This window comes from Colias eurytheme, chromosome 29 (genome assembly GCF_061535395.1).
Source record: "Colias eurytheme isolate Ceu_HAF_F1 chromosome 29, ilColEury1 Martin Lab GWU primary, whole genome shotgun sequence".
Taxonomy (NCBI): domain Eukaryota; kingdom Metazoa; phylum Arthropoda; class Insecta; order Lepidoptera; family Pieridae; genus Colias; species Colias eurytheme.
The window spans coordinates 7,178,672-7,199,205 of NC_143008.1; the positions used below are offsets into that span (position 1 = coordinate 7,178,672).

Sequence of the window (20,534 nt, forward strand, 5' to 3'; positions counted from 1 at the left end):
GCGTGGTGCAGTTATTTAGTATCAAAACAGGATTAAAACAATAAAATAAAACGACATTTATGAACATTATCTTTTTATTTAAAATAACATCACAATAATTAGACACAGTGTATTATTTTATGCGTAATGAACTTAACGAAAATGTAAACAATTAAAAAAAATCTTCGCACATAATTTTAAAGTGTTGGTATAAATAATTTGGAAGACTCGGCTACAATAATTTAAAAACATAACTAGGTACATATAAATTCATTGAATATTATTTTTCATTGCGGTTCTTTGTTTGAATTTTGTTAAACGATTGATACAGCGCTTCTAGCGGTCTTTCGAGGAACTAAAAAAATAGCTTTTTACCACAATACATCGTTTTAGTAAGCTCTGAATCGGTGGTAAATGTAACAAATATGTAATGACGATTCAAAAGTGCTTCTAGAAGAAGTCTAAATTGAATAAATAAATGTTTGAGTTTAAGTACATGAATTCTTGTTGCTGTTTTCTAATAAAATACCATGGATAAAAACTAATAGTAGAAAGTATGGCCGTTCATAAGATCTTTTTGCATTTTTTTACTTAAATAATACTCTTAGTAAACTCGGCGGAACGCGATAATAAACCTAAAGATATATTTTCAAACAACATAAAGATTTGTGCTATACATAAATAATAATTATATACTACATCCTTACAAGAATGATTCTTCATTCGCAGCCTGCAGCGGGAAAAATTACAGCTGGCAAAATTGACATACATATCATAATTTAACTATTTTTTTATATGTAAAAAAATTTAATCAGACATATTTTTTTTTAATTTGCCCCCTTTTGTTTTGTGTAGACCGTATGGAACTTAAATAATAGAAGCGGCATTTTTTAAGTTAGAATTGACTTTGTTACATTTTTTCACTGTGATTAATAAAATTGAAGACATTTCTTATTAAGTAATAAAACTATTACACTAGCACATTCATGCAACATAATGAAGACACAGCCCACTTTATGGCAACGTTTCGATAAGAAAAAATGTATGCGTGTACTAGAGTACACACATAAGAAGTGAAACTTCTTTATCACCTTAAAAATGTCACGAGTATGGCGTAACGTAAAAATGTCACGCGTACGGCGTAACGCAAAAATGTTACACTAAATTTTTGTCCAACCCCGATAAAGAAGTTTCACTTCAAAAAATGTGTGCGTGTACTAGTGTACACACGTAAGAAGTGAAATTACTTTATCACCTTATTTTTCAAAAAATAATTTACTATATGCAACTTTACAGAAATAAATCGAATACGCGTGGTAGGGATAAGAAAAAGATGACGCGTAACGGAAAAATGTCACGCGTAACGAAAAAATGTTACACTAATTTTTTTTCCAAACCCGATAAAGAAGTTTCCCTTCAAAAATCACAACTCTTAGATTTTTTCAAAATATTTTAATTTTTACATGCATTGATTTACAACCACAATAGGTATTGCTAGGAAAACATTTATAACTTTTCACCTGACTGACATTGTGGTGAAAATTAAGTACTAAAGCAAATCATTTAAACAAAGGACATTTCTGTATATCGTACTAAATGCATTTATATCATTTTAATTCTGTAAAAACAGTCATTTAATTTGATTATTTAAAATATAAGAAAAAAAAAATTCAAACATCATCAAAAACGTTGCCATACACAAAAAAATAAATAACAAAAAAAAACATATAAAACGTATATTTAATCTATAATTTAGCTAATTGGGAACAATTCTGACAATATTGTAAACGCGTCGACCCACGGGACCACTCTTGCTTTTACTTTCGGCTCTGGTGTTGCCAGCGTCTTCCTAATTAGGTCATCGAGCGGGTAACCCTTGCGCGGGAACACTATTGCCTGTTAGAAAATATCACAATTAATTATGTATCGTAAATTCGGTTGGAAATTGGAAATTAAAATGAAAATTTCTTTGAATTTAGAGTTCATATATTTTTTAGTTCGGTCAATCCAAATTCTAGACATTCAAAGTTAAAAAATATGTATTTCAAAAATATTTAAGTAAAATTAAGGCACTTTTTTTAAATTGTTGATTACACTTGGAACAAGGGAGGTGAAATTTCATAAATATCGTGATTATTACCGAAACAGTTGGTTTTTATCATAGTTTATGTATACCGTTAGGCAGTATCATATACAAGAATAAAATAACGTGTAGAAATACTAGTAAATACTTTTTATACAATAAACACTCACATCTTCTGACAGACTGCTAGCTGGGCAGAAGTCATTCCTGCCATCTTCTGCGTACACCAACCTCCTATACTGTTTCCCCGCACACCATTGCGTTAGCTACTTACCGTAGCGTAGCGGACCGTAGCGTACCGTAGCGTACCGTAGCGTACTTACCGTGCGTAGCGTTAGTGCCAGGGTAAAATGAAACATAAGAGACCTCATATCCACCAGTAGGCTGTTTGCAGAGCAGACGTTGTACCTATTATACAAAACCACGCTAACATGAACTAGAAGAGCACTCACATCTTCCGACAGACTGCTAGCTAGAAGTCATTCCTCTCATCCTCCGCACTTACGACCCTAGTGTATTGAAAAGTACCAGGCTAACATAACCTAAAAAGCTATCATAACTCACATCACTTGGTAGACTGGAAGCAGGACAGAAGTCGTTCCTTCCATCACCCGCGTATATAACCCTATTATACTGTTTCCCCGCACACCACTGCGCAAGCGCACGTGACTTGCACAGGTTGGAAGGGCAAGAACGACATGTGTTCTGGCGCATACACGGCTCGATGTATAGCCGCCCGTGCTGCCAGAACGCGCGGTTCGTGATCACGGTCGTGACCGCGTCCTGGTCGGGAAAACGAGGGCGGTATAGTTGATATTCAATTTATAAAAGAGCGTATGTGCCGAGCACACGTGTCAGAAGTGAAACTTCTTTGGCAAGATTCAAAGATATGAAAATCGTCGTCTTACTCCATGACGTGTATTGTCATGACGCGATATTGAAATTTTACTTTCAACGCGCCTAAAAAAGTTTCACTTCAAAAATAAAGTAGTTTGATCCGCTGTCGAATTATATATACCTTTTGTTAAAAATGTGCATCAAGTTCGCTCGACTTTTAGGAAAAGTAAGTTTGGCGACAGATAATATAACAACTATGGTAGGTTTGGCAATGGATCAAACAACACAAATTTAAAAATGCCGGTCATAAAGTGACGAGGAATTTTAAGTTTCTAGTAGAAAGACATCGGAATCAGATTTATCATGGTACATTTAACATTACTACACAAGAGATCTGAAGCTTTATCGTTTGTAAAAAATTGTTTGATGAGCTGTGAACAGTGAACATCACATTTCCTTACGCTCTACATTAATCATTATTGGCACTTTTTGTGTCAGTAAGCATCACAGCCTCCATTAAATGTGAACGTACCCACTTTATGATCGGCCTCTAATTGTTCAAAATAAAAAAGAGCGTATATGCCGAGCACAAGTGTCAGAAATGAAACTTCTTTGGCAAGATTCAAAGATACCAAAATCGTCGCCTTACTCCATGTTGTGTATAATAAGTATTGCCATGACGCGACCTTGGAATTTTACTCTCAATACACCTAAAGAAGCTTCACTTCAAAAATTTTCAATTTCATTATATTATATTATTATGTCGATTGTCGGTATAATATGTTTAAAATAATGGGTAAAAATATTTTTTCATGTCATCATTCAAACTAAAATTCTCAAAGTCGTTTACGCTACAGAACGTGCCACACAAATCAATCAATTAATAATTATTATTTATTAAAACAACCCTTTATTATGACACATTCACATCATATGGCGTAACAAAAAAATCAATATCAGGCCATTTTCTTTTCCAGAAGCGTCATCAAAGTTTAAACAGGATCTGGTCTCTAATTTTCGCCCACACGACCTTACGCTCTGTTTCAAATAGCATTTATTTCGATTTAGCAATTCCATGTTAACAGATCTATTAACAGATACATGCAAATTTTTGTTGTTTCGCGTATTGCACGAATGAATACAACACGCGTAATGCCCGTGTCCCTTTATGGGGGCACAAATGATTTATTTTTATTGAATATATTATTAAAAAAAATAGATTAATTATTATCAGCTATGTAGTTAAAGCAGTCTATTAAAGTTAAAAGTGGAAAAATTTGTTTTTTGTATGTAGATATATTGGCAATGTTTTCACACACACAAATACTTTTGAACCGAATTATTTTTTTCTTTTTTTAATAGGTAACAGGAGGACTAAATATGACTTCATGTTTTTTAGGTAAAAGTTATTCACAAAAACGTTCTTTTTTTTTCTAGTTAGCTGGTATTCAAGATATTCGAGGATTTTTCGATACTATTTTTGGCACGCTTTCTAGCGTAGACGTCTTCGTGCATTTTAGTTTGAGGCGTGGTGCACAAAATAGCTCATTTTGTGGGTGGTGAGTGAGTGACACTTGATAAATACGTAAAACGGCGTATTTTTGACGTGACAACGTCTTATAATTCGATAGAGCCGGCTGCACGCACGAAAAAACATGACTCATGCGGCGTTACCTCGCTCTGAAGCGTTCCATGTAAGGCTTGAAGTTCAAGCGAGAGCGCGGAACGACCGACAAAGAAGCACAATCGGACGTTGTCACGTTCAACTATCGTCAGTAAACCGACTTTACAGACAACCATTTTTTTATTAAAAATTTAGATTCGTTTAATTCCTAAGGCCGGTTTCTGAATCAAGAATTACTTTGATTATGGTTCGAAAAATTTGTGTCAGTTAACTACAAGAAAATACAGCATATAAGGATGGTTTGAGAAGTTCTTAACGTCAATACTCAATTGAGAAACCGGCCGTATCCTTTCTATATTTACTGTTCTATTTTTATGTTATCACAAAAAAAAATTGTGACATTAATTATTATTATAATAAAAAAGGTATTTTTTCATACTTTTCTTCACAATGTGCACAGATAATAGATTTCTGGTACTACTCAACCAAAACAATTAGGCGCATGACAGTAATGCGGTTTCGGCACATGAGTAGCTACTCATGTGGTTTCGGCGTCCGCAGTCCGCACCTCGTCTCACCTCCCCGCGCTCGCCCTAGTTACTTTTGAGTGTCGAATATTCCCCTCCCTAGCTCCAGTGAAGCCATATTTGCCATGTGCCAAATTGTTTTGGTGGAGTAGTACATATGTATTTATATCACGTAAAACAATTCTTCTATCGTATTTTTATACATTACCAAATAACCAGTTTCCACGTACCTCCAACCCATGCGTCTTGAGCCAATGTCCCACGAACACTGTATTGGCATCTGTTAACAACACTACGTCCCAGCCCCTATCCGATAGTGTTCTGATAAGCTGGGGCATGCCCCTCGTGGGGGGCATGGACGCTATGCTGTCTAGTATGTCATTGGGATGGAAACCCGCGGAGTACGCGTGTTCGAATACCTGGCAATATTAGAAATATATGTTGTATTTTCCATTTCTAGTGTATATTCTTCCAAATTAGGAATCAAGTATTCAAGTATTTTTTATGACAACTAGATGTGCAATGCTGATGCGTATCCACCTGCCAAATATCAACAAGGTCAAGTCCCTCTATTAGGTGAGCTATAAACGAAGAAGAAGAAAAATTATAATGCACTGTATTTGCCTTGGATATACTTTTTTGAATGCTACAATGACTGAAGCTAATTTTGAAGATCTTTACAAAACAGATAGACAAGCACTTAGCTATTTGACCATGTTTACCGTACCAACTTCAACTACCCTCAAGTTTTTCAAAAAAAGACGGTACTAATCAATTTGTACCCCATTTTTAAATAGTTAAAGTAACGTAACCCAGATAAAGTAATCTCTTATCACAAAGATCCCTTCCACACGTCATACTCTCAACATTTCCAAATCAGCTAACTACCTTCAAATTTAACAAAAAATGATAGTCCATTGAATAAAAAGTTCTAGAGTGCGTGAGTTAGTAACGTAAGATGTTTCTTCGGAAACATGTCAAGAGTCTCTAGGTAATAAACATACTAAAACCCCGGGACACTAGGAGGAGCCCCAGAGTGGGGGGAGGGGGGGAATGGGTCCATTTTTTCATTTTTCGCTTAAATCTCAAAAACGGTACATGTTAGGGAAAAACTTTCAAGGAAAAGTTGAAAAGCCATAAAATTATCTACAAGTTGTACCTAAATCATTTTTTCCTATATCCTACCGTTTCTGAGTTATACGCAGTAAAAAATGATTTTGGCTCAAACAATTTCCCCATACCGATCAAAAAATATTTCTTTCTTCCAAAAAACTCAAGTGTGCAACTTGTGACCGGTACTGATAGATTGCTCTTAAATAGGTCTATAATTGGTAAAATAAACACATTCCTCCATGGAAGCCTTTAGGAGGAATCGATTGTCAAAATATTATATTAGGGCAGTTTGAGTTACTGAACTTGATCTTTTTATTTTTTTCTTCCAAAAAACTCAAAAGTGCAACTTGTGACCGGTACAGATAGATTGCTCATAATTAGGTCTATCATTGATAAAAATACCAGATTCCACCACGGAGGCGTTTACGGGGAATTGAATTTTATTAGGGTAGTTACGATACTTGAACTTTTTATTTTTTTTCTTCCAAAAAACTCAAAAGTGCAACTTGTGACCGGTACTGATAGATTGCTCTTAATTAGGTCTATAATTGGTAAAATAAACACATTCCTCCATGGAAGCCTTTAGGAGGAATCGATTGTCAAAATATTATATTAGGGTAGTTTGAGTTACTGAACTTGATCTTTTTATTATTTTCTTCCAAAAAACTCAAAAGTGCAACTTGTGACCGGTACTGATAGATTGCTCTTAAATAGGTCTATAATTGGTAAAATAAACACATTCCTCCATGGAAGCCTTTAGGAGGAATCGATTGTTAAAATATTGTATTAGAGTAGTTTGAGTTACTGAACTTGATCTTTTTATTTTTTTCTTCCAAAAAACTCAAAAGTGCAACTTGTGACCGGTACAGATAGATTGCTCATAATTAGGTCTATCATTGATAAAAATACTAGATTCCACCACGGAGGCGTTTACGGGGAATTGAATTTTATTAGGGTAGTTACGATACTTGAACTTTTTATTTTTTTTCTTCCAAAAAACTCAAAAGTGCAACTTGTGACCGGTACCGATGGGTTGCTCATAATTAGGTCTATCATTGATAAAAAAATCAGATTCCACCATGGAGGCGTTTAGGAGGTATTGAATTTTATTATGGTAGTTACGATACTTGAACTTTTTAAATAACTACCCTAATAAAATTCAATTCCCCGTAAACGCCTCCATGGTGGAATCTGGTATTTTTATCAATGATAGACCTAATTATGAGCAATCTATCTGTACCGGTCACAAGTTGCACTTTTGAGTTTTTTGGAAGAAAAAAATAAAAAGATCAAGTTCAGTAACTCTAACTACCCTAATATAATATTTTGACAATCGATTCCTCCTAAAGGCTTCCATGGAGGAATGTGTTTATTTTACCAATTATAGACCTAATTATGAGCAATCTATCTGTACTGGTCACATGTTGCACTTTTGAGTTTTTTGGAAGAAAAAAAATAAAAAGTTCAAGTATCATAACTACCCTGATAAAATTCAATTCCCCGTAAACGCCTCCGTGGTGGAATCTGGTATTTTTATCAATGAAAGACCTAATTATGAGCAATCTATCTGTACCGGTCACAAGTTGCACTTTTGAGTTTTTTGGAAGAAAAAAATAAAAAGATCAAGTTCAGTAACTCAAACTGCCCTAATATAATATTTTGACAATCGATTCCTCCTAAAGGCTTCCATGGAGGAATGTATTTATTTTACCAATTATAGACCTAATTAAGAGCAATCTATCAGTACCGGTCACAAGTTGCACGTTTGAGTTTTTTGGAAGAAAGAAATATTTTTTGATCGGTATGGGGAAATTGTTTGAGCCAAAATCATTTTTTACTGCGTATAACTCAGAAACGGTAGGATAGGTATAGGAAAAAATGATTTAGGTACAACTTGTAGATAATTTTATGGCCTTTCAACTTTTACTTGAAAGTTTTTCTCTAACATGTACCGTTTTTGAGATTTAAGCGAAAAATGAAAAAATGGACCCATTCCCCCCCTCCCCCCACTCCGTGGATCCTCCTAGTGTCCCGGGGTTTTAGTATGTTTATTAACTAGGGACTCTTGACATGTTTCCGAAGAAACATCTTACGTTACTAACTCACGCACTCTAGACCCCCCTTGGAGGGACTCATTCAATGGACTATGACGGTAGTTTTGTACTATATTTTTTTTACTTCATGGTCAACGTGATTTTTACTTCCATTTTGATAACAAATAATAATAATAATAACTATTTCAGGACGATTTTCACACACGGCACGATCAGATCCCATATTAAACTTTCGCTTATGTTATGGAAACCAGATGGCTGATAAACGTACTTATATTATTTTAAATAAATACATACATAGATAATTATTAACATCCAGACACAGAACAAACATCTATATTCATCACACAAATATTTGCCCTGGGTGGGAATCGAACCCACATTGATTTTGATCAATATCACGCCATTCTTAGGTACTTATTGTGTACATGCATCATCAAACACACTGTGAAAGTATTCACAAATCACTTCCACACATCACTTGAACATCTCTCCATGCTACGTGCCTTGGCACAGCACCAAGTGACCTTGGCCCCGACCATTGCCGCGGGACGATATCCGCACACTTACGTCATGGCCATGTAATCGGTGAACATGTGAGCTATATAAGTACATGTCTATACTAATATTATAAAGCTGAAGCTGTTTGTTTGTTTGAACACGCTAATCTCAGGAACTACTGGTCCGATTTGAAAAATTATTTCAGTGTTAGATGGCTCATACGTCGAGGAAGGTTATAGGCTATATATCATCACGCTAAGACCAACAGGAGCGGAGCAATGCGGGTGAAAGCGCGGAGCACAGCTAGTTATGTATACGAAAGAAAATCGTGAGATGATCGATCTCATCTCAGAATCTCGGAATCCAATTATTGGATCAAAAGTAAGTCGGCAACGCATCTGCAGAGGCAGTGGACTCGCTTACAATCAGGCACTCCACAAACCTGTTTGCTCACTCTATAATATATATAAAAAATACTGGACGGATTTGGATGAAACTTTATAGCAATATAGGTCATCCGAATAACACGAGAGCTATATAAATTATAAATACATGGTTTTTTTTCCCGCAGTTTTGACCGAGGGTGAAACCGCGCGGTACAGCTAGTAAATATGATGTAATGAAGAAGCGAATGCAGGTACTTGAGTAAATAAAAGATGTAATTATTATTGAAAAAATTAATGCATTGTCATGTTATTAATGATAAACACGTGATCTATATATAATGGTTAAGTGGAAAAATGTATTTGAACAATAATTAATCCATCAAGACCATTTGTAGGTATAAGGTTCTACCAGGAAAAGTTCTATGCTGAAGCTGAAAAAAATCGTCTCCTAACTATCCGAAAATAAAAATTTGTGAACATACATTCTAGCCCGAAACTTTCCTTTTATGTGAAGTCGGTAAAAAACCGTAAACTTAAATCTATATATAAAACTCAAAGGTGACTGATATAGTGATCTATCAACGCACAGCCCAAACCGCTGGACGTATCGGGCTGAAATTTGGCATACAGGTAGATGTCATAACGTAGGCGTCCCCTAAGAAAGCATTTTAGAAAATTCATCCCCTAAAGGGGTAAAATAGGGGATAGAAGTTTGTATGAAACTTTTTATTCCTTGGATGTATTTGCATGAAATTTAGCACACATATAACTTGGATAAACACATAGCATAGGTTTTATCCCGGAAATCCCACGGGAACGGGAACTATGCGGGGACTCTTCTTTGAGAACGCGGGCGAAGCCGCGGGCGGAAAGCTAGCTAGCACATAAAGGAAATCGAAAATTAATTGTCGAGAAGTAATGAGATTGCTTTTCATAATGAGATACTGGTTTTAATTTGATCGCTCCAATAGCGATTTCAGCGGCTTATCAGTGAAACGGTAGTTGTTTATATAATCTAAATCTGATAAGAATTTAGTTATTAACGGCTTAGTGGTTAACGCTTCTGACTCAAATAAAAAAGTTAAAATTTCAAGTAGACATGCATTTTTTCACTATATGTAAAGTGTTGCAATCAAGTAGTCAAAAATTGAAAAAAACACCTTATTTTATGCAATTTAAATTAAACATAAAAAATCATGCTACCCATAAAATTATATAAGGAAAAGTTAAATGTTTTTAATATCTAAAATTTTTATGGGAGGCAATATTAATTTTATTAATTACTAGCGGTCCGCCCCGGCTTCGCCCGTGGTACCTACATATGAAAAATAGATGTTGGCCGATTCTCAGACTTACCCGATATGCACAGAAAATTTCATGAGAATCGGTCCACCCGTTTCGGAGGAGTATGCGGACTAACATTGTGACACGAGAATTTTATATATAAGAAGATAAGAGATTTAATTTATAAATATTAAATGTCTGAACAAACAAAGGAAAATTTATATTAAGGAAGAACAAATTCAAATTATGCAATGTTTGCTAATTGGAAAAACACAAAATAATACTCAATAATAAGTAAAACTATCCTCAATTGATACATCTATGACTTCATAATTATGTTTCTACAAGTCATTGCTGATGTAAGATTTTGAAATAATAACTTTTATCACCTCTAAAATCATAAGGTGAAGAGTTATTAATATTTGTATATAAACTTCTAATTTTTATTATATTGGCTATGACGAATAATTACATATATGTATTGGGCAAAAAATGTGAAATGAAAATAAGATTTTCCGAGATTTTCTGGCTATGCATATGATTTTTTTTAATAATCATCAAAAATACAATTTCAAGTTCTACAAAAAATCATTTATTAAATATAGTCAACCGGGGCAAATGCAACTAAAAAATAACAAGTCTCAAGTTTGATCGGTTGCAGTTATCTCCTTTTATATTTGGTCATTTATTTGACCCATTTATTGTTTTTTGTATTTATTCAAGATTATTTTAAACCAAACAAGCAATACAGTAGTCTTATAAATAACTGGTAGTGAGAATATTTCCTAAAATTGGTAGAAAAAGTTACATTAACCCCATGTCGGGGGTAAATGCAACTAACTGCCATAGCTCTTCTTCTATTTCATATAAAACAACGAATATAGAATATATTTATGAGATTTCATGTTATTCATAGGATTTTGAACTGGATTACCGTGTAGCAAGGACGAGTTTTCAGGAAAAATCTTATTTTTCTAAATGTGGGGCAAATGCAACTATTTGTTAGAGAATTAGTGTGGGGAATGCAAAAAACTTATTCATCGATATTTTTTTATTATTCTGCGTGTGATTTGTATCGTACTATTGTGTATAAGGGAACTATTGCTACAATAACGTTGCGATCGTAGATGGCGCCGCATTATTTAGAGGAAAAACTCATGTAGGTACTTTGATTTACCACTTTAAATCGCAACAAAAAAAAATTACAATGCCCCTACCTACTAAGTCAATTTTAGTTTTTGGTCAAAACAAATAATATTCTTTGTGTTAAATCCTATTAATATTATAAAGGCGAAAGTTTGTATGGATGTATGGATGTTTGTTACTCTTTCACGTAAAAACTACTGAACCGATTACAATGAAATTTAGCACACATATAGAGGGTAACTTGGATTAACACATAGGGTAGGTTTTATCCCGGAAATCCCACGAGGACGGGAACTATGCGGGTTTTCCTTTGAAAACGCGGGCAAAGCCGCGGGCGGAAATCTAGTATTGTTATAAACGTAAACCAAACAAAATACGTTTATTAGTTAATCAACCGTTTATTAAAAATTACTTGGACAATCACAGAACTATCCTACTTAGTTTTACATAAGAGATTCACAACTTTGGTTTCGTAAACAATGAAAAAAACAAATTCTTATCATCTAAAATAATACCCTGGCTTACTTATTTAACAGTCTCTACAAAAAAATCGTACACAACAATCATTTTTTTAAGAATACCTATAAGGTTTTAACAATATGTAAGTCTCTAATAAATCTAACACACAGCAATCACATTTTTCAGGAATATAAAGTTTTAACAACATTTAAGTCTCTTTATAAAAAATCTTACACAGCAATCACATTTTTCAGGAATAAAAAATCTTACACAGCAATCACATTTTTCAGGAATATAAAGTTTTAACAACATTTAAGTCTCTAGTCTCTTTATAAAAAATCTTACACAGCAATCACATTTTTCAGGAATATACAGTTTTAACAGTAATTTTAAAAGTAATTTGCAATTTTTTGTTCCATTTCTTTGGAAAATACACCTGGTCTGCCAGGTTTCGGCATTTTAGCACCTCTCGTTCCATATATACGATGTACAATAGTTGATCTCGGCACCCCATACTCTGCAGCGGCTGCATAACTATTTAATTTTTTACTACGCACAGCTTCCAATGCTTTCATAAGATCATCTTGCGAGTAGCCAACTTCTTTTTTGCGTTTGTAATTCCTCACCATCTGAAATACCATTGAAGTATAGTAATAAACACTTACTACTTTGACTGCAACATGCCGTTACGGCCTGCAGCATTAATATGTTAAGCAATAATAAATAAATAAATAAGTTAGCATTCAATTAGAATTCAGTTTATTGATCATTTGTTTTACACGTTCATTCACTGCTCGGTAGTTAAACATTAAACATGTCTACCTAATTTTATGATTTAGATGTTTCTCATCATACAACTATTGTTTAAAATATTTAGAGGCAAAAAAGACGACCTCGTTTTTAGTTATATTCTTTAACCACGCTGGTTTTATCTAATTTGAATTTTACTTACGAACCCGTCTCTGGGTATAATATCGAAAAAAAAATCGATGGTTCTTCTTTAATTAATCATAAAGAAAGTATATTTTGACTACCAAGAAGGATACATAATAAATTAAAAATATCGACACTGTCACATCACTAGTGTTTTTAGTTTCATACAAAAATATAAGGGGCTATTGTAACTAACCTCACAGTTGCAATAACCCCATAGTGAAATTTTCATGGGGCAAATGTAACTGCATCAATAACACAAAATAGAGTCAACTAACGCACTTAAAATATAAATGAAATAACTTACGGCTTGTGATAATCGTGTCCAATCAAAAACACCTGCAAAAAATCACTCCTAAACAATTTTTTTGTCTGCAAAACCCGACACCTGTTTTTACGCACACCAACTTCAAAATGGCGGTTTGACAAAATGGCCTATAAATCAAATAGTTTTCATCGTAGTGGCGCCATCTATTATTTGTAAGATTTATTAGTCGTTGAGTTATTGAATCATAGATGGCGATATATTACAACAACTCTAATAAATGAGTTATGATAAGTAGTTGCAATTGCCCCATAGTTGCAATTGCCCCGGTTGACCCTATATATTTTCTGATAATATTATAACAGAAGTATAGATAGAATTTCACAGGATAAATAAAAAAAAATGATGCGGTCAAATGCATGAACAGTTTGAAAAATAAAACTTTAAACACAAGGTAAATTAAGCTTACACTTACATCACTCATATACGGAGTCCAGTCACAGTTACCCGAATCCCATTCGGGCGGAGGTTTCTTTTCTCTCAATCTATTGATAATAGTAGCATCAGAATCTTCATCAACTATTGTGCGATCAAAATCGAAAACCGCTAAATTTGCCATTTTTTTTTTAAATCTCGCGCGCACATTCACACACTGGCACTCGATTGACTAGATGCTAGATGAATCTGACTGAGTAATGCTATTTAAACATTTTCGCTTCGCGGAATTTTTCAGGTATTTTCCGCAAGCTCGCATTGTAAAAAAATCGTGAGGGTGAGGAAGTTTCAAGTTGAGATTTTTGACAGTACGAGATGAAGATGACAATGACAATGTCAATGACCCCATAATAAATCAATTTTAGTCGGAAAAATTTGGAATTTGGTTTGTTAGTAATTTAGTGTATGATGTTAAATGGTGTCTTAAATCAAGTATAATTAATGCTACTCAATAAAATTATTCTCATTATAGAGACAACTTTTTTAACACAAATATTTATATTATCTGTGTAAAATGACAAAAAATTAAAAGTGATAAACATTGACATATGCCATTTAAAGAATTCCGAATTCCGTTATAACCTATTACGTGCCGTTTAATTTCTCGTAATTTAGAAATAATTATATTATGGCGTCGCTAAAAGTGTATTCAGTGGGTAGATTAGCGAAATGCATAACAGATTCTACGTTAAGAAATTTACGAACGACTTATTACAGGTAAACGTTGCGCAACTTTTGCTCCAACCTCAAACTTGGTTATCGGCAGTTCTAAGCAAACTTTTTTAAATATTTCATTAGAAATATTATGAATTTTCCAAATTCGCATAATGTATTTTATATTTTCCCCCTCTTAACGTATTAAAATATGATTTTTATTCCTATAAGAAATTTCATCATCCACTTGTAGAAAGTAAATAAAACAGAAATCATTTAATAAATTGTGTTTATTCCTATAAAACTAATGTATAAAACATGATTTTCCGATTGAAAGTAACTGTACTATGAGTCTATAATGTTAAATAAATATGTGTAATTTTGAAATTATCCTTAAAATGTTAAAAGACCTATTACATAAAACAAAAAGAGTTTGTGTTCAAATCCTGACTCATTATCAATACTTATTATCTATTCTATCCCATTCTTTAATCTTCAAATAAAAAATCGTGTTTACAATAATCTAGACTAATATTATAAAGCTGAACAGTTTGTTAGAACGCGCTAATATCAGGAACTACTGGTCCGATTTGAAAAATTCTTTTGGTGCTAGATAGCTCATTTATCGAAGAAAGCTATAGGCAATATGTCAACATGCTAAGACCAACAGCAGTGGAGCCACGTGGGTGAAACCGCAGGGTGCAGCTAGTTATTAATAAAACTTATTTTCATGCACTTTCAGGAGTTCAGTCCGCTGCTACGGCACAGAAGAGAAGCCAATAGAGAAGGAGGCACCAGTTGACAAGGACGGCAAGCAGCTACCAAGCTCAGTGGAGGACTGTCACAAACAGATTGAGGCACTAAGCTCAGAGTTGAAGACCTTGAAGGATCAGGCAAAGGACTATGAAGTTAGTTTTTGTAGAAAAATTACTGCTCATATGCTTACTTCTAAGTACACAGGGAATGCTTAAAATTAAGATGGCGACTGCTTAAAGCCTACATGTGAAGATATTTTCTTTACTATATTATATTATGTGATAGTTATTGCATTACAACCATATTGTTTACTAGCTGCGGAACGCGGTTTCACCCGCATGGCTCTGCTGCTGTTAATCTTAACATGATAATATAATATTATGTCCAATAGCCTTCCTTGATGAATGGGCTATCTAACACCGAAACAATTGTTCAAACCGGTCCAGTAGTTCCCCAGATAAGCGTGTTCGAACAAACAAACATCAACTTTTCAGTTTTCTAATATTCGTAAAGATTACAGTAAATAAGAAATCAAACATCCATACTTATCAAGTCATAATCATGTAAACCAATTAACAAAGGAGGTGCTTTTTTTAGATATTAAAGACAATAAATCCTTTTATACTCAAGTAAAGAAAACAGAAGAAAATATTTGGTGTTTTTTGAAGTGAAATATTTATAAGCATGTTGAGATTTAAATTTCAAGGTCGTGTCATGTCAATTTATTTATTTATTATTATTTATTATTTATTGAAATTATTCTTACAAATTATTACAATAGCTTAAGTCTAAGGCCCTTCGCTCATGGAGCTACTCAAAAATGACTGAACTAATCAGTAATTACGATTACAAACCAGTTACAAATTGTATCTCACATACAACGCTACTCAAGTTATAAGGTTTCAGTCACTTGTCAATGTTTGCTCGTTCATTTTTATCATAAAAAACAAAGAAACTCGGGAAACCAGTAGCGTGGAGACCGACACGACGCGTCGCGCGTGATTTGTTGCTAACGCGTTACTCACCAGTTAGTAACTAGTCGCGTCGTGTGCGAATCTCCATAGAACATGTATGGGCTGTGACACTCAGGCAACTCGTTAGTAATTTGAGTTTGTGACTAGTTCTTTTTGAGTAGCTCCATGAGCGAAGGGCCTAAGTCCCACAAAACTGCACATGCAGTTTGTCTGTGGGATCAAGCCTATAACTAAATTTATTATATAAAATATCTATATATCTATCTATAACTAAATATATTATATCATATTATTATCTGTTATAAAATATAATACCACGTCATGATGCGACGGTACTTACTCCATGGAGTAATCAGTAAAGCAACGATTTTTGAATCGTGCCAAAGAAGTTTCACTTCTGACCCGTGTGCTTGTCTCACACGCTCTTTTTTTAAGTTATCATTTCTTTCCAGGACAAATATAAGAGAGCGCTCGCCGACGGTGAGAACGTGCGGCGCCGGATGATGAAGCAAGTTGAGGACGCCAAGTCGTTCGCTATTCAGAGCTTCTGTAAAGACCTGCTTGATGTGAGTTAGATTTGATTTTTTTGTACCAATATGATGAAAAACTATTTTTGTATTGTATTTTTAGTCATAGTTTATTATTTTTATGCTATGTTTTATCGGATTTTTTACTATTGTTTATACTTTTTAGGTTGTATATTATTGTATTTCTAGCCATAATTTTGTATTTTGTGGGCTATCTAGGTAGCGGACACCCTCTCCATAGCCGTGGAGAGCGTGCCGGCAGAGGGCGGCGAATAATTACTACTACTGAACCGGTTTGAAAAAAAATTTCGCAGACAAAGTTACATTATTCCCTCGTATCATTAGCTATATTTTAGTGTATTTCTAGCCATAATTTTGTATTTTGTGGGGTATGTAGGTAGCGGATACGTTGTCGGTGGCCGCTGAGAGCGTGCCCGCGGAGGGCGGCGAATTATTTTTTTGTACATATATTTCATTGTATTTCTAGCCCAATTTTTGAAGTGAAACTCTATTGCTTAAATTTTTTAGGCTATATATTGTATTTTTTTTCTTTTTAGCCGTGGCCTATTATTTTTAGCTATGTTCATTGTGTTTCTAGCTATATTTTTTATTTCATAAAGATTTTTCTATAGCTGACTTATTTATTACTACTACTGTTTACGATAACGAGTACGATTTAAGTCGAAAATTACTGAACCGATTTGAAATATTTTTTCACTACCAGAAAGCTACATTATTCCCTCATGTCATTAGCTATATTTTATTGTATTTCTAGCCATATTTCCTTATTTTGTGGGGTATCTAGGTAGCGGATACCCTCTCAGTGGCCGCGGAGAGCGTGCCGGCGGAGGGCGGGGGTAGCGGGGCGGAGGGCGGCGCCGCGCTGCGCTCGCTCGCCGACGGGCTGCGGCTCACACGCGCGCAGCTGCAGCAGGTGAGCGGGGGGAGGGGGTTAATTATTTATTATTAAAGTGAAACTTCTTTATCGGGGTTTGGAAAAAAATTCAGTGTAACATTTTTCCGTTACGCGCCATCTTTTTCTTATCCCTACCACGCGTGATTCGGCGTATTTCTGTAAAGTTGAATATAGTAAATTATTTTTTGAAAAAAAAAGGTCATAAAGAAGTTTCACTTCTTAGGTGTGTACACTAGTACACGCACACATTTTTTTTATTTAACTCTTTAATAGTTGTACAAATAGGAAACCTTAGAACTACTTACAGATAGAACAGAGTACAACTCTTAATTCACCCATAGTCGGGTATAGGCCTCCTCATGTTTTTTCCATTTTTTGCGGTCTTTGGCCAGACGCATCCAAGATTTTTTTTTTTTTTTTTTTTATAATGAATAGGCAGACGTTTGACCACGATCCCACCTGATGGGAAGCGGCGATGTGGTCTACTTGGATGCACGTCTGCCTAGAAGAAGCCTGTTCACCCTCGATTTGAAAAGGTCCAGATTGTATTGTGCGGGAAATATGGAGCTAGGGAGAGAGTTCCATTCCTTAGCCGTTTTCATTAAGAAAGATGACTCGAAGCGACGTGTTCTAATAGGAGGGATATCTACAACATAAGGATGGAATCCCTCGCCACGTCTCGAATTGCGGTTGAGGAATGGAGATGAAGGGATAAGGTTGTGCAACCCGTACGCACACTCACCGAAATGTAACCTATAAAACACCGAAAGACATGCCACCTCACGACGATGCTCAAGAGACGAGACTCGACTAATGAGGGGTTGTTTATTATACGTTTGGCACGTCTTTCGATCGAATCCATTTACCCGCTGTTTTAGAGATATCGTCGGACCACCGCGCTTTCGGTTTGCCTGGCTTACGAGTACAACTATTATGGCGGCCTTATCACTTCGTAGTGATCGGGGTTAGTGTGTGGGGGGAGGGGGTACGTTGGGTCGTTCCATCACGTTGCGAAGGTTATGGAAATAGTCATGGTTATAGCGAGTATAGAAATGAGTTTTAAAATTGTTGTGAGTTTTGGAAATTAGGAGGCATTTTTTATAAAATGATTTATTGGCACATAATATGGAAACTGTTTTTTTTTTTCTTATCTGAATTTTTAATGGCTATTCATAGCTTTAAATGAGATAGGATGAAATAGTGTCATACAATTAGAAAAAATATACAATTAAACGCAAAAAAAAGAATCATACTCATCAACTGTATCAATTTGTGTTTAGGTGTTCGCGAGACACGGTCTGGTAGCGGTGTCGCCGCTCCGGGAGAAATTCGATCCCAACTTGCACGAAGCTTTATTCCAACAGGTAATTTTATTTTCAGATTACGATTTCTTCTAGCCTATTAATTATTATTTACTAGATGACGAAACAACAAGAAACAAAATCTCAAAATCAAATGTAACTATTTTTTTAAATCAGTCTTCACTACATAGTATAAAACAAAGTCGCTTTCTCTGTCCCTATGTCCCTATGTAAGCTTAAATCTTAAAAACTACGCAACGGATTTTGACGCAGTTTTTTTTTGTAGATAGAGTGGTTCTCAAGGAAGGTTTTAGTATATAATTTATTAGGTTTTAGATAAAGCGGGCGAAGCCGCGGGCGGAAAGCTAGTATTAAATAAAACTATTTTAATAACAAATATTAATTTTCTTTTCTATCAGTTCTTTTAAAAAAACACTTGAAACTACCAGAGTTCGATGATATGGAAATAAACAATTAAAGAACATACAAATTTTATTCTATTATATTTATTGTTTCCACAGATTTTGTATAAAGCAAATAAATATATATTTCATCGTAAAATTTTGATAACTTTGCCACATGCAATATACCTTGACCTAACCTTTTTTTCACTTCAATACAGGAAGTAGAAGGTGCGGAACCCGGCACAGTAGTAACAGTAAGCAAAGTGGGCTACAAGTTACACGAGCGCTGTGTTCGGCCCGCACTAGTCGGCGTGGCCAAGTGAGGGGTCCCTCAGGGCTCTGCGCTGGGACCGGTGCTGTTCCTTAGCTATAAAAATGGAAAAACGGCAGACACGCGACGAAAAAAACACGATTTTATATCTATAATGCTCCGGGATTTAGATTACATAAGATTTGAAGTTAAAGAAGGTATTTTAACGAGTGTAAAAAAAAATTTTTTTTGGTGAATGGTCAGCCCGTTTTGATACTTTCTTTGATTTTAAAGTTGTAATAATGTTATATTATGTTTATTAAGTCCTTAAGTTTTCTATACTTCATAGTACATTCGGTGTGTTTGGTTTTAGTTTTTGTTCGTGTATCTGTATAATATCTTTACAATGTATTCACCACAATATATTTGCAATGTTTTATATTAAATAATAAAAATTTACGGTCTTACTAATAAAATGTTACCGCTTTGCGATGGATTAGTTATTGCAATAACCTGTCTTGTTTCTATGATTGACGTTTCATGTGAGCAAGAGCAGGACACAGCTATGGTAGAAAATGGTAGAAATTTATCCATTGTTTAACTTTTTATTAGTAAGGCCGTAAAAATATAGAAATTGCAATGCATTTATATCAAATATAGAATTGTATAAAATTGTATATTCTTCTAAAGAAACATTTCGATTCATGAATTTCCTTTTTTTAGTTTAAATATGTTAAAAATAATTATTTGTGAACAATTTTAAAATACCAAAAGTAAAGAAACAATAAGACCAACAACAAAACAATAAATAACAAATACAATTATTAATTCTATAATATTATGTATTTATTGTTTCTCAAGATTTTGTATATAAAACAAATGTTTATTTTTACACATAAAATTTCATATCATCAGTAAATTTTAGAAAGCCTCACCTAATTTATGAGACCTTAAGTTTAGGCACAAGCCTGGAACCTCATTCGTACTGCATAATAATTTATAATGGCAAATACTTAATATTATTATTTTATATTTTAAAAGCATTACAAAATAAATTTAGGTATAA

At 34.3% G+C, this 20,534-nt stretch overlaps 2 protein-coding genes across 3 annotated transcripts; one reads left to right on the plus strand and one right to left on the minus strand.

Moving 5' to 3' along the window:
• Positions 1 to 56: 56 nt before the first annotated feature.
• LOC149896370 (pyridoxal phosphate phosphatase PHOSPHO2-like) lies at positions 57 to 13,995 on the minus strand. 2 transcript variants are annotated; one of them, XM_090118037.1, is made up of 5 exons: positions 13,667 to 13,995; positions 5,281 to 5,469; positions 2,645 to 2,845; positions 2,515 to 2,532; positions 57 to 1,875 (listed from the first exon to the last, which is right to left on the minus strand). In XM_090118037.1, exons 1-5 carry the CDS (start codon positions 13,808 to 13,810, stop codon positions 1,732 to 1,734), a joined length of 696 nt encoding a protein of 231 aa, XP_089974163.1. In that variant the 5' UTR covers positions 13,811 to 13,995; the 3' UTR covers positions 57 to 1,731. The 2 variants fall into 2 exon arrangements, with proteins under 2 accessions (XP_089974163.1, XP_089974162.1); XM_090118036.1 differs by lacking the exon at positions 2,515 to 2,532 and having other exon boundaries at positions 2,627 to 2,845.
• Positions 13,996 to 14,235: 240 nt separating this feature from the next.
• Roe1 (grpE protein homolog, mitochondrial Roe1) lies at positions 14,236 to 20,496 on the plus strand. The gene is made up of 6 exons (XM_090117972.1): positions 14,236 to 14,403; positions 15,083 to 15,248; positions 16,523 to 16,636; positions 17,403 to 17,531; positions 18,794 to 18,877; positions 19,437 to 20,496. Exons 1-6 carry the CDS (start codon positions 14,315 to 14,317, stop codon positions 19,539 to 19,541), a joined length of 687 nt encoding a protein of 228 aa, XP_089974098.1. The 5' UTR covers positions 14,236 to 14,314; the 3' UTR covers positions 19,542 to 20,496.
• Positions 20,497 to 20,534: the final 38 nt, after the last annotated feature.